This window comes from Rhinolophus ferrumequinum, chromosome 9 (genome assembly GCF_004115265.2).
Source record: "Rhinolophus ferrumequinum isolate MPI-CBG mRhiFer1 chromosome 9, mRhiFer1_v1.p, whole genome shotgun sequence".
NCBI classification, from domain to species: Eukaryota; Metazoa; Chordata; class Mammalia; order Chiroptera; family Rhinolophidae; genus Rhinolophus; species Rhinolophus ferrumequinum.
The window spans coordinates 69235065-69250783 of NC_046292.1; the positions used below are offsets into that span (position 1 = coordinate 69235065).

Consider the following 15719-nt stretch of genomic DNA (forward strand, 5'->3'; position numbering starts at 1 on the left):
TTCTGGTTGCTCTATCTATCTGTTTGAGTAATCTACTTAAATCTTCCTATGCTATTACCATACAATTATTATAATAAAATTTTACACTAAATTTTAATATCTGCTAAGGCCAAATCACTCTTACCATTCTTTTTCAGAATTTTAATTCAGTGGGAAATGGATGAACTTTTAAATAAATGCTTCTGGTAGCATTGAATAATCATCTTGAAAACCACCAAAAACAGACCCCCCTACTCCCATATAGGACAAAAATATTGAATAAATATTTAAATTTTAAAAATAAATTAATGAAAGTATTAGTATATGTCTAGAGAGACTCTAAGCCAAGAAAACCCTAAGCAGGAAACCCAGAAGTCAAGAGGAAAAGATAAACATATTCAACTACATAAAATTAAACATTTTATATTGGCAATTTCCATTATAAACAGAATGCATGAAAAGACCTCATGGATTAGGAAAATATTTATCATGCATGATATGTGACATATCATATCACTAATTTGGAAATGATTAAGAAAAATATAACTCAATAAAAATGGGCAAAGGAAATGGAAATGTACAGAAAGACCTGGAAAAGACCAGTAATTATATCATAATAATTTAAAACACATCGGCAATAAGGATAATATAAGTTCAAATAATGATATAATTTTTCAACCATCAGATTGGCAAAATTTAAAACAGGTAATGCTGGTAAAGGTTATAGTAGATGATACTTATTAAGTGATTTTAAGTGATTAGTATATCCTAAACACTTAATGTGAATTATTTAATGTTCTGACAAGGCTAAGATTTTTTTTTTTTTTTTTTATTAAGAAAATAGCTCAGGTAGCAAATAGTTAGAACCAAGTTTCAAACCCAGGTGGTCTCATGCCCGGAACCCAAGCTCTGTTTCAACATGCCCATTACTGACGGGGAGGCCTGTGGCAGTGTGATTCGCTACAACATTTAGCAAAAGTAATGTGGTAATAGATATTAATATTAAAAAACTCACTCCCTTTGACCTGCCATCCCCAAAATAAAAGAACCACCATGATCCTGGCATTACCGATTTTTTGACTACTTGGTAAAACTTACCTGTAAAACCTTCTGAGTTTGGCAGTGTTTATTTTTAATTTTGTGTTCTGTTTTATTGTGAGTAAATTTTAAACCACAGATTTTTCTTAATGGTTAAATGTATTTTTGATTTTCTGTTGCTTCTTTGTTTGGCAAAGTACTTTTTCCAGGCCATTCCTAAGCTTTTGTCTCCTAGTTCCCTATATATCCTTTTCTATCTTCCTGCTGAACCTCGTGCTGGGACTCAGCAAACCATTCCCAACTTCAAGTTCCAACAATCTCCAGCCCTAGGGATGTAATTCTTCCTACATGAATTAACTATGTGTTACCTCAGTGTCCTCCTTTCACCTTTTCCACCACCCATCACCTGCTGAACTAATTCTTTATATTAATTTCTCTCTGTTGAAATACCTAGGGTGATTTCTGTTCACCCAACAGGACCCTGACTGACACATCACCCACATATTCTGTTTTCAGATGTATTAGAATAAAGTTGCTTTGGTAATCCCTTGTTTATTAAAATTTCTGCAGTATATATTGCTTTGTCCTCTTTTCATTCCTAATGCAAATGTTTATTTTTACTTATTTTTTATCTATCTCTAATAGTCTTTTTAAGTAATAATTCATTTTTGGTGTTTTTCCTAACTTGCCATATTGGATAAACTTTCATTTTCAACCTTTCTTTATGTTCCACTGGGAGCATTTTACAAGTATAATTTTCTCATAAATTACTGCTGCTGGATGAATGTTTGAATTTAGTATTTTCATTAGTTTTCAACTGTATATATTTTCTAATTTCTCTTATGAGTACTTCTTGAACTATGAATTGTTTCAAAATTTCCAAATGTATGGAGTATTTCTAAATTATCCTTTTCTGATTTCAAAACTACTTGCATTGTGGTTAAAGAACTTGATCAGTATGATTAAGTTCTGTGATGTTTGCTGGGAATTTCATTATGGTCTAGCAGTAGTCCATTTTTATAAATATTTCATATGTACAAAATTCTAATTTGGGGATACAAGATTCTATGTATGCCCATTAGGTCAAGCGTAATTGCATTGTTCAAATCTTTTTATCAACTTCTGAGAGTAATATGTTAAAATCTTCTACTGTGATGATGAATTTGTCAGTTTCTTTGTGACATTGTCACTTATTTTTTGCTTTAAAGCACTAGAATGCAAGGACGTGTATATCTAAGGATATTAACTGCAGCAGAATGTCTTGGCAAAACCCTGAAAATAACACCTCTAAATGTCCATCACTAGTTAATTGGCTTAAATTCATTCTATGAAGAATCATATAGCCATTAATAAGCATGAATTTGTTCTATATCTACTAATGTAGAGGGAGGTCTATGTTAGTGAAAAAAGCAACTTTCAGAGTATGTATACTGTGATCCCCTTTTTTAGTAAACAAAACTAAAATTTCTCTGTTTGTGAACACATTTGAGTTAGAGAAAAGGCCAGGTAACATCAGTTCTTCCAGGGAAGTGACTAGAAGAGGTGGGAAAGAGAGTTAACGAATAACTTTTATTTCACCTCCTACAGTGGCCATGTTTTACTTTGGCAATTTAAGAAAAGTCTAGTAAAAAGGTGATGATCAGCACTCATCTAATGAAAGCTGATAAAAGATACGCCATGTGGGAAAAAAAAGCAAGTAACAAATGTTATGATGCGATGTTTATTATAGTCACATGTACATGTTGAGATGAACATAAGGAAATGTCTGGGAACACATACACAAAATCAGTATTATTATCTCTGCGAGGATTATGGCGACATTTTCACTGCTACCTATGTCTGTATTGTTTGCGTTCATTTTATATATACATATTGTGTGTGCAAGAAAAATAATTATTTTACAAGATGTAACTACAAAAAGGCTTTGGACTCTCTCACTGAAGAAACCCAAAACAACAACAACAAAAAGCCCAGACACATCAGTGCAAAATTTTACAATTTCAGGTAGTTAATAGACTCTCGGAAGCCCATTTATGGATCGCCCATGTTCCTGTTCCAATAGAGACAAGGAAAACTTAATGGCAAAAAAATTAGTTGAACTGACAATTTCTCCCTCCATCCTCTGAGTGAGGAGCTGGCTCCAAGGTGTAATCTTGGTCCTGGAAAATGGCTGGACTCTCATCCGTAACAAGGACTCCAATCATCCTGGAGTGTGATGCTGATTAAGCCCCTCACACTGTACGGGCTGTGTGGACTCCTACCTGTGTGAGGTGTGAGGGGTGGGCTGCTGGCCTTGATACTTTGTGAGTCTGTTTCTAACCATCTAAATCATTAATTCTCGAAAAGGGAGAAGATAGGGATAGAACACTGTGGTTTGTAAACACATATTTCCTGAAAATAAGACCTAGCGGGACAATCAGCTCTAGTGCATCTTTTGGAGCAAAAATTAATATAACACTCGGTCTTATTTTACTGTAAGACTGGGTTTTTAATATAATTAATATAATAATATAATATAACATAATATAATATAATAAATATAAAAGTCTGGGTCTTACATAAGACCGGGTCTTGTATTAATTTCTGCTCCAAAAGACACATTAGAGCTGACTGACTACGTCTTATTTTGGGGGAAACACAGTAATTTAATCCTTAGTAATAAAACAATTGTTTTCATAATATAAATTGGTGGTGGTGGGGGGGATGTTATATGCCACATAGAACTTGAGCTCCAGAGAGGTGAGAGAAGGGGCGGGGAAGGTAGGCAGATTATTCTCTTTAAACTATGTTTAGGAGTTTGAATTTTACCCTGAGGCAAATGGAGGAATTATTTAAAGGCTTTAAATTGGGAAGTGATGTGATTTGAGTCTTTCTAGGATTCCTTTGGCTGCATGGTGGAGAAAGAATTAGAGGGTAATAAACTGGGACGTCAACATACTAGTTAGGCTGTTGCAATGATTCAGCTTGAGAGATAATGGGCATCAGAATCTGGGTAACTGCAGTCGGAGTAGAAATAAGTCCGTAGTTTGGAGAAAGAGATGTTCCAAAGATAGAATACACCTGGATTTATTAATTTGGGAGTGTGGGGGCCAAAGAGGAGTCAAGATTCCCAACTTTCTCTGGCTTAGACAGCAGGAAGACGGTAGTGCCATCTTGAGAGAGAATGCTGGAAGCTCCCTTGGGGTATTTGGAGGGAATGAAAAGAGTAAATCCAACACACATATGATTTCTCTTTCCTTGCCTCTAGGAGATTGACAGAAGGCGCAGGAGTGATTTCAAAGCTGACACCCACCTCTATCTCCTGCCGCAATCTTCTAAGAGTGACAGCTCCTGCTGCACTCTTCTTCTGGTCTGTCCACCCCTTCCCTCTGCTCTAATGAGTCTAGGGTATTCTCTTAGCCATTCCCCTCTCTCATCAACACAGTTGTATCAGAAGATAAATTTAGAAGACAGTCACAATGAAAAAGGGTTTTATATCAGCCTGAGGGTAGAATTTAATGATGACCAAACAAGACATGTATTAATAATTGATATATATCTTTTTATTATGCACAGATAAAGTACTTAAAACTGTGGTTATCAAAATTATATATCTAAGCATGTTCACAAAATTGCTGACACATTGAACAGAGAAAAGACTACATACAACAGGGGTGTTCAAACTGGCCACAGGGATTTTAAGGGTACTCTTTTTACCCTCCTAGACGATGAAAAACAGCAACAAAATCAGGCTCATTCAGGAAAAACCAGAAGAGAGAAGTATTGTATTTGGAAACTGATAATAGTCCTTTTTAGAAAAACCATGTCAGTTTCATGAACAACCCCCAGCTAAAACAAACAGGAAAAAAAAAATCACACACATGATTCACCCAACAAAATGTGCTCTGTTAATATAACCAGCAGTACAGCCATCACTCAAATTATGAGGTAGTTACAGTACAAAAAAGACTGGCACGCAAATACGTGCCCCCACACACACTCACAATCATGCCCACTACAGAACACACACAGGAAATGGGTTTACAATCTTATTACAGATAATGAAAAGACCATTTTTTTGGTTGTTGTTTAGAAAATGCTATCGAAACAGCTTAGACAGAAGGAATTTCTGACTTACAAAACACAGAGTAACAGCTGGTAAACACCACATGGTAAAAAGCTATAGGATGTTATACAATCTGCCTTGGAGTTTGGAGCATTACAACAATAGCTTTAGCATCAAACTGAACAAAACAAAAATGGCTTCTGCAAATCAGGGCTGTAGCCTGCAGAAGTAGCAAGACTTTGCAGATAGAAGAAATTAACTGGAATATAACAACAGTTTTATAGAAACTTGCAAAATGTGTTATAAAGTTGAGCTTGTATTTTGTATTAAAACTGTGAAGTATGAAGCAATTGGAAATGCTATGACAAGAAGCTAGGGAGAAAACTATTTTTTTTATGTTCATTTTTTAAAGAAACATTTCAGAAATACTTAATGACATTCACTCTCCAATTAATATGGGATCCAGTTTCATCAACATGGATTTCTTGATCTAAATAATACTTTTGACAATAAGACCCAAACAAATAAAACTGACTTTTTTCTTTTAAAATCTTTTGGTTTGCATCTATAAATTTGTAAATTAATTTTAAATTACTTATAAAATCATTGGCAATGTAGCATCTCTCTCAAAAATATACATTTAAATATATTACAAAAGGTTTTAACCCTGTCCATCTAAGAACTGGATCTTTTAATAACTAATAACTAATTTTCTTTTTAACAGGAAGGAGACGGTTTTTTAAAAAGCAAAGAACTGATCAAAAAAATTCACAGTAACTGAAATTAAACATTTCATATGGAGTACTTTTTTTAAAATCTAAAACAGTTAAATATATCTTTATACACAAATTTTTGTAGTAAAATATAGCTATAAGTGACTTAAAGACTCTAGTCTTCTTTGAAGACATCTTTAAACTTTTTTATACATAGAATATGCTAAAACAATACATTCTGCTGAAGGTTAGGCAAAGCGCATTATTTTCAAACACAGGTAGCGTAATCTAGGTCCTCCACTATGATACCTCTATGTTAAAAAAAAAAAGTTAACTGAAGGAAAATATTCTCTAATCTCATGTTTTCATTTGTATGTGGAGATATGCAAAATTATCAATGTAGACAGCTTGGAAATCTTAGCCCTCCAGTAATGTGTTTTGGTTAAAATTATCCTGATTGAACGTTTACACCTATCGAATCAACCAGACTACTAATCTATAATTCAGTAAGAATGATCGTTTGCCTCCACCTACAGTGTCTTGTGGACACTGTCCTTAGGTCTTGGTGTCATCAGCATTAAGGTTCCATTCACAGAGAACCAGAAACAACTTCCTTATTTCAAGGGCAGTGAGCTTCGCTTACGAATATGAGTATTTGCGGGTAGAATCTAGCCTACTCTATTTGTAGAATTCTGAGTCGTTTGGGGGAAATATAGACAAAGAATAATATTTATTTGCAATAAAGCTATCCTCAGTAGTAAATGATTTGGCACGGACATTTTCCCTTGGCATTCTTTTTTAACATAGAGGTATCAGTTGAGCTTATTTTAGCTACAAAGTGGCATCATATTATTCCATTATTCCATCTCAAATCCTTTTTGAGTTTGGGCTATATTTAAGGCACGAGAACTAAAGCAATCCAAATGAGTGCCCTCTTCCACATCTCAGCACTTTCCTGGCAGAAGTGGTGACACTGTTCAGATAACCCACTGGAATCCAATAGGATCTGCCATGCACTTACATCTTACGAGAGTTTGGTTTTTATAAAAGGGTCTATTAAAAAGGTTAACATGTTTTTAGAGGAAACACTAATTCTCCCAAATATATTTAAGAATAAGTTTCAACTCTGAAGGCATACGCATTTTTAAAAGGGGAATGAATTTTTTCTTCTTCGACTGAGAAAACGAATGTGCCAGATGACGTAGTACATGCTTTTACTGGTATATATATATATCACCGAGCAAATTCCTCCTCAACTTTACAATTGAATTTTGCCCCAATTCATACATTAATTTATCAGAACACAGTGTCATCAACAGGCCCGCATCTGCAGTCCCAGACTTTGGCCATTTTCAATTTTTCTATGTCTATAAATACAAAATTTGCATTAAGACATTTTTGCAGTCAGTGTGCTAGTGTGGGGAGAAAGAGGAAGCTGAGAAGGTAATCAGCACTGGGTTTTGGCCCAGGGCACAAGAAAGGAATGTTGCCTTGATGTGTGTCAGCATATAGTCCCTGAGGGCGGCACCCATCCAGCGGACACATCAGCCCCCACAGGGTGTGGCAGCAAGGTGAGAAGGGTGCATCCCCAAGGTGCAAATTAGACAGGGAGGAACGCACTTACAAAGTCATGAAGCATTTCTTAGTTTACATCTTAGTTCAGTTATAAAAGAATCTTTGGCCATATCTCACTGGTTCTACTCTCTGGATATTATCCTTTTACCAACTCCTTGAGTCTGCGTAAAACTCAGGGCCCCAAATTATGGCTGTTCTTACCTGGACAAAGCAGCATTTTAAAAACTGGCATGTGTTTCACATTGAAAATCCCCAGGCCTGGGAGGAGCTGGTGGAGAAGGCCACCACCTTAGCTTTCGCACATGAACTCTAGTGTGTTACAGAAGTCCAGGGGTCGCCTTTACGTTAGCCCTGGGTGGTGGTGGTGGTGGGGTGAATACAACAGGTGATGTTTATATTGAAATTCACTCTCTTTACAAGGGAACCACAATGAAGCCTTCTTGGAGTCTGGACACCTGCGGCCAGGCCCCGCCTGCCCTTGGCAGTGGTCGGCCGGGCTAGGCCGTGCTGCTGCTGGAGCAGGGCGTGCTCTGTGTGCTGCCGATGCTGTGGGCCGCACTGCTGTTCTCCGAGGCTGGCGGGGTGGTGGGGACTTGCTGCCTCCCTGCAGTCTCCCCTGTGGGTGATAAAGAAAAGGGGAAAAGAAAGACTCGTTATGTGTGTGCATTCCTGGAAAGACCATTCTTCCCTTTGCCATTTTATCTGATGTTCTTGTCAATCACGGGCAGAAGGCCTTATACCATAAGGCTGTTCTTTTGGTTGATGTTTTGTTTTTAAAGATTCCTGCATGGGAAAATGAGAACTGGTTTTTGTGTGTGTGTGTGTGTGTGTGTGTGTTTTCTTTTTTTTTTTTAGTTGACTGACAGGCAGTTATAATGGTTAAGACCCCTAATAGTTCAGGATGAAGCCCCAGGATTTCAGTGTCTAAAAACTTGGAAGAAACCACCACCAGCTGTACTGTGTGATCTAACTGACCAGTACGTGTATTCAGGAAACAGTGTCTATCTTTTCTCATTGTAGGGTTTGGGAGGTGAGACCTTTAAACTGTAATAAGAGACCATTGGCAGTTTAGGGGCCTTTTTCTGAATGCACTGTTCAAAATGGGGCTGGGAAAGCCTAGGTTTCACTCTATGCCCAGCAGAGAGAGCCCGGTGCCCCACGCACATAACCTACCTGAGAAATGAAGGTGGGAGGAGCCTGCTCTCAGAAAAATCTTTTGGGGAAGGGGTTTAGCTGTTCGCATATGGGGACTGGGGTTGCAGGGACTGAGGTTGCGAGGGAACAGGCCCCCTCCATCTTGGGGCTCACTGTAGGGTGCAGTGTGAGTATCTCCTAACACAGTAAACATCCCACTTTTCATTACACACCCCACTGCATTTGAGCTAAACCTCTCCCTTTGCCAAATGCGCAGTGCTTTGGAGAGGGAGGAAACCCCGGGTCACACACATGGTTTGCATTTAGCACTGCAAACGCCTCTAGAGTTAAGTCCTTCTTCACTGAAACTGGCCTCAGGGCAGCCCTCAAAAATGGCTCTAGGTGGGGGAAAGTGACCAAGGCTCTCCAACGACAAGCACTGCATCTTCTTTGAAAAGCCCGAGTATAAACTTCATGCAAGTTTGGTCCGCAGTCTCTCCCCACCCCTCTCCAACGTGGGAAGCCCCAGAGGGCAGATCTGTTTATGAATGAGTCTCCTCTTTCCTGTCGCACTGAAAATACACAGCTATCAGTCGAAAACACATGAGCAAAGGCTCTGCCCTCCAAGTACAGGAACTTCCATTCCCTTTCTGGGCCCCTCAAAAGCATCTGCCAAACAAGCAGTTCTGCAAAATGTAGAACCGGCTCATGCCCCTGGGTCTGGTTACAGCTTCCCTATCACCCATTTTAGACCCCTACAGCTACAGCACACATTTTTGCATCAACCTCAGGGTATTTACATGCGACAAGCATATTTGGCCCTTGATGTATTTCTGATTATCTTTTCTCCCGGGGTTGGTGGGATGAAGGGGAGATAGGGGGTCAGTATTCTTCAGAAGCCGAGAAACACTGTATTTTCACTCTTCTTTTTTAGTCATCTATATTTTGGACCCTCCCCAGCACTGCCCTCTACCCGTCATGTGTATATATAATTAAAAGTGGGGGGACTTTGCCTCCACACAGTGACTTTCTGCCAGGAATTCACTTTTCCCACAGTGGGAGTTTTATTTCTAGAGGGAAATCTAATCTCTTAGCTATTCTGATGTCCATACAACCCCTTCCCCCCATCAAGAAAACCCCTCCAGAGACCTGAACAACTCGTGATATACTTTAAAAATTCAGCCCCCTCACAACCCACATGTTGATCCACACCCAGCTGGCTCCTCATGTTATTAATTAGAAGGACCAATGTGGCTGTGTGAGAAGCCCATTTTAAATATATCTTTTCCCCATTTCAATAAAGGATACATCAGGAAAGCAGGAGGTAAGTCAACACCCCCAACGCCCCGGCCTTTGGCTCACCTGGGCTTCATTTGTTCAGCCTGATAGCAGCTCAAGCAAGATGGCCGTGGCTCATCTATTAACAGTGAACCACTCTTTCTCATCCAGAACTTGACGTGTGCTGGATTATTCACATTCAGGAAAAGTGCCAGTACTACTCCCTGCCCAGGAAGCCTGAATATTTGCTTTCCGACGTCTACTTGCCAAATATAATTTGTTGCCATGTCAGTTTATTTTAATCAGTGCCCATTACAAAGGTCTTTAACTTCCTGAGTTTTGGAAACTCTTGTGCTGCTGATGCAAAACACGGTCCAAAATGAAACCCCACATAAAACAAAACAAAGAAGCCCCCAATACTTGAGACTGCACGATACATTTCACCAAGGTAGACAAGTCAACTTCAACCTAATAACCTATTGACTTGAGACGATAATGTGCCAAGGAGAATCTTCGTCTGAGAATCTGCTTGGAAATGTTGAAAACACCTTCTTTAGACTATCTCTTTAGAATACCTCTGTGGCTATTTTCACATGCAAGACATGATATTTCTCAATATTACCAAATTGTTAAAAAACTTTTTACTTTTTGAGAAAGTCAAGTATTTTTTATTTTATTTTGTATTGTTAGATGGAAGTGGCACTACAGAGAAAGTCACCATGAGAAAATTTAATGTGCAGGTGTTTCTGCTTAAAAATATTTTTTTTAAACCCAGGGTTTTCTGAGATGGGTCCTTTGGTTTTCTGCTCTCTATCACAGTGACCTCTGATTTCTTGGAGCACTGTCTTTTTCTAAACTATCCCTTGGGTGACAAAAACAATCAGTGTACTTCTGGAGAAGGTGGGCAGGGAAGACTCTCAGGGTTAAGCAGAGTAAGCCACTTAGTGAATGTAAGGAGTTCAAGGAAAGCTCCTTGCTCAGAAATATCAAATTTGGCATCAGAAATGTGTTCAGTCTTCATGCTTTGCTCCTAAAATCTCAAACCCACACTGATGAAGAAAGATTTGGGGAGGAGGGAGAATGATGAGGGGAAAGAGGCATGGGGTATTCAGGAGGAGGGTATGTTAGGAAAAGGATTAATTCCACCCTGTTCTGTGGCTGAGCCTAGATATTGACAGAGATATTTTAGAAATAAAAACAAAAAGATTATTAAGGGATAATTTGTTTTATTTCTTTAGCTTGGCATGGAGTTGTCCCGATCTGATTTCCTGCCACCCCTTTGGCGGGTCTACTTTACAACTGGGCTCTTATCTGTAAGTTTTTTAGGGTGGCGGGTCCTAAGGAAGAAACTTGATCTAAGAAAAATGTGAATAACAATGGAGAGGCTCTATGGGGAAACCACAACACAGAAGAATTTTAAAGAAAGTAAGAGGAATATTGATTATTTAGCCCAAAGGAGACTGCAAATATTGCCCATAGGGGATTATTACAAAGAGGAATAGACAGCTGTTCTTTATCTCACTTGAAGGCAAAACATGAGGAAATGAGTTTATATGGCAGTGATAAGGATTTAGGTCACACAGAAAATAACTTGCTGATTATGAAGATTAGTTATAGGGGGGAATTTATGGAATTTTTTTCTTAGGAGATATTTAAGCATTGAATTGAAAACCAAATAGTACTTGATGCTGGAAAGAAAACAAAGATATTTTCCTCTAGGCCCATGTGTTATTTGCAATATTGTACCAATTAATGCCTCAATCTCTTGATATCCTAATTGTAATTATTTCATAAGCTCAACCTTTAGTTTAGAGACATTTTCAGTCACTATTTATCATTTTCAAAAACTGTCCCTCCGCACTCTCCAAGCTACAAGACCTTCTTCTTGCAGCCAAAATTCTGCAGGAGTGGGGGGATTAGATGTTGTTATAAGTTATGGAGAAAGGGAAAAATGATCCAAGGCAGGAATTAAAATCTTTCAACATGTCCTGCCTACCACTTTCTTTCTATATTCCTGTAGTATGGCCAACTGGTTTGCATCTGCACTTGGTTTTCGGTGGGTATGTATCTTACTTTAACTTAACCTGAGCACCTGGGTGAAGAGTGGATCCTGCCTTCTTTACATTTACACCAGAGTTCCCATCTGTTCCTGATGCACTGACTCAGGTAGATCTGGGTATGTGCTATAAGAACACATGGTGTGTTCAACCGAGGATTGCTGAATAGAAGCCCGAGGGATTGGGACTGGAACACCTAATTCAAGACTTCAGCATTTTATTTTTCTCTGTGAAACATAGTATTCCTTCCACTCTTGGATTTTTTTTCTGCCTACACATCTGAGTAACCTTAAATATCTTATATTTTTGTAGGACTTTGGAGTTCAGAAAGCTTTTCACATACATTTCCTGTTTAAGCACTCTCACCTCCAATAACCCAGTGATTTAGGAATCATCTCTGTTTACTAAAGGGAAACATAATTAATATACCTGGATCTGGTAACAAGACTAGCAGTTGAACAAACTAGAGTTTCAAGTCCAATTTCTGACAATAGGTTGTATTGTCAGAATAAAGGTTGTACAGATACATGTGGAGTGTGGCCTCCCCTCGTTTCTCCCTGCCCCCAATCCTTTTCCCTCTTCGTTCCCTTCTTCCTTCTCTTATTATCATCAAACTTTGCATGCATTCATTCATGGGCCATAAAGGCAAGTAAAGTACAGATAAATTATAACAACACCTAACCCACCCCTCTTACAGAGTTTTGCCTGCCACAGAAAGGTCTGTTAGCTTGGAGAATGGGTGGGATAATTTTTGAAATTGATAAAAACTGATTGAAAACTTCTTTAAACTAAAGGTCATCTAGTTATAGGAGTGACCTTGTGAAATAATTACAATTAGGATATCAAAAGACAATTGGTACAAAATTGCAACCAACTCACAGGCCTGTGGGAAAATCTCACCAAAATGACAATTTACAGATTTTTAAAAGGCATAAACCTATAAGAAAGAAAGCCAGAGTGGTGGTAATAGCAATAAAATACTGGAAGCTGGTGAGTAGTAACTGACTTAGCAGATTCAAGAGATGAGAGCCTAAGCCTGCAATAGAAAAAGCTGAGAAACAGCCAAGTTATAACACAGAACCCTTAACAGCTCAGGAAATGCTGGCATTAGGTACCCCTACAAGAGAGGGTAAACATAGGGATACACACAGTGGGGTTGACTGAACCTCTGTATAAGAAGCACTAAGGTCTCTCTAAATCCCCTTCTTTACTCCATGGAGCTGGGACCCTGCCCTTCCTCATCCGGGAGGAAGACAGGAAGTTTACTCTCTAAAGAGGATGAAACTGAGGGTTCCGGGAATGATCAACACGAGGCCTAGGTGAGGGCAGAGAACCATACTGAAAAAGGAAGGTTAAAGGAACACCTATATGTTGAATGCTGTGACCTCCAGAATGCTGACAGCCAAACCTACACCCTTCAGGAAGGAAACAGGAAAACCTGTTTTATAGAAAACCTGATGAGCTCAAGAGAAAAAAATCCAAAGACGTGATTATCAAGCGTTCTTGAATAAAAGGCCCAGCCAGATCACCCAAATGGAAGTTCACTATCAATATGTCCCACCCACAAGCTCAGAACTTCCTTATTCTTAAACAATCCTATAATAATATTCTCAGAGAGATACGATATTGCACCCATGAGACAAGAATAGGATATATTTTTTTAATTCATAGAAAAAAATTTCTTGGAATTTAAAATTTTGAAGGCAGTATTAAAAACTCAATAGGAAAATGAAAGATAAAAATGAAGAGATCTAGAAAATAAACAAAGAAAGGAAAAAGACAGGAAACAGGAAAGAAAGCAAAATTAGAGGACAATTCAAGAGGTTCAACTTTTAAATATGATTTCTAGAATGAGAGAACAGAGAAAATAGGGGTGAGAAAAAAACCCCCGATAATTCTAAAAAAAAAATCTTAATGATGAAGGACATGTTTCTAGACTGTAAGGGCTCCACTAATGCCCAGAATTATGGATGAAAATATACCTAAATCAAGGACTATGATTGTAAAATTTCTTCCAGAAAGAACAAACAGGTCAGGAATCTGAATGGCTTTGCATTTCCCAACAGCAATCTTCAAAGCTAAAAAGTCAATGAGGAGTGCTTTCAAAATTCTGAAGGAAAATTATTTATAATCTAAAATTCTATACCTTACCAAACTACCTACCAAGTGTTTGTATAAAATTAGGATATTTTCAGACTGCAAGGTGTGAAAAACATTTCCATCTTACATACCCTTTAAACCTAGGAGGAGGAAGACATGGATCCATGACATGGGACATCCTCAGCTCAAAAGTGTGGAGAATCCCCAGAATAGTGGTGAAAGAATGTAGGAAGGCAACAGTGTCCAAACTTAGAGGGCAACCAGTTCACAGGAGCTAGTCAGAAAGCTCCAGTTAAGATTAGTCGAAGAAAATGAATGGGTAGAAGGCCTGATGTCTAAATGTGTTAAGAGAAGTTTGAGACAACTGGCAGAGAGTCAACAGGCGAATTAGTGATAAGCATATAGAAAACTAAGCTAATGTGGGAGTGGCGGGAGAAACAATTGTTACTTCTAGGGAAAATTAAAAGTCATGCTAAGAAACAATATTATACTAACGACATGGCTAGACTGTGATGAACATTTCGGTAGTCATAACAATGTAAAGAGTAAATACTGATCTAACCAAAATTTCACTATTAGGAGGATGGTGGGGGTAGGAGGACAAGAAGGGCATGAATGTATGATTGAGGCACAGGGGTGAAAGAGAACTAAGTTCTCATTTTCCATAGTAAGAGGTCAATAGAAAAGGCCTAAAACTGATAAGTCAAGAAGTAGAAATTTACTCACGTTATTTAGCAATATGGATTAATGTCCATATCTATGAGATTAAAAATTAGTACTTTGAAGATCAAGAAAAGGGAGTGGGCAGCAGGGGACTCATGTTTTTCATCACAAGTCTTGTAATACTATTTCAGCCTCTAAACAATGTGTATATACTACTATGATAAAGCTAAAAGGTCTTACCAAAACATAAAAACAAACGCTTTTCCCTCTCCCCTCAAAACAAAAACAAAAACAAAAACACATAATTTTGCATATGACTTTTGGGACCTTCGTGGACGAGTGGTTAGGGACCCCCGAACTAGCTAGGCTCCCAGGAGCATGAAGATTCGATAGTTCCATTTCCATCTGACTGCCCCTCCTCTGTGCACCATTATTAGTGGAGAGTGGAAGTTTTAGGAATGGAGTTTTCCAAATAGAGTTAATACAGCTTTAAGAAAGCATCCCTTATTGTGCCCAAAGCTGTCATATGATAAAGTGGGGACCCAGCACTTTGACACTAATACACATTCCAGGTACGTAAGTAGATATCCATAATTCAAACATGTGACTTGGTTTTGTGCTCTGTGCTGCAGATGGAATGGACAGCTAATCAAAGGGAAGTCATCCAAATTAAGGATTGTTTTTGACATACAGGCAAATGTTGCCTGAACCCTCAAATATGCCATATAAGGTCTGAGTTCCACAGCTTAGATTTTTGTGGCAATTGAATGGACTGAGTCAGTGTTTGTGTAGACACCTCTCCTCACTGGCCCCTGCATTATGATTTCTTTTATCTAAACTTGCTGAGAGCTGACCCAGGTATGAAACTGAGGGGACAGGAAACTAACGTTGGGTCCCGAAATGAGCCTTTTTCATACTTGTATGACACTTACGCTATTCCTTACGAGCAGTCTTTAAAATGTTACAGCTTTTAATAAAAAGTTATTTTGAAGCTGTATCATATATGGTGCTAACAGGTTGAGAGCCCAAATGACAGTGTCTGTAAGCCTTTTAGCTTCCAAAACAGCATAATTTATTTTGCTGGAAACCATCATAGGAAGGATTTTTGGCTTTGTTTTCCTTCAATCTACTTAGAAA

General features: G+C 38.3%; 1 protein-coding gene across 1 annotated transcript in view; it reads right to left on the reverse strand.

Annotated features, from left to right (window-relative positions):
* Nucleotides 1-7137: 7137 nt before the first annotated feature.
* Nucleotides 7138-15719, reverse strand: part of TGFBR3 (transforming growth factor beta receptor 3) — a 185331-nt gene continuing 176749 nt past the window's right edge. The window contains exon 17 of the mRNA XM_033114407.1: nucleotides 7138-7966. Within this exon, the coding sequence (XP_032970298.1) occupies nucleotides 7848-7966 (119 nt within the window). The 3' untranslated portion in view covers nucleotides 7138-7847. The remainder of the gene's footprint in view (nucleotides 7967-15719) is intronic.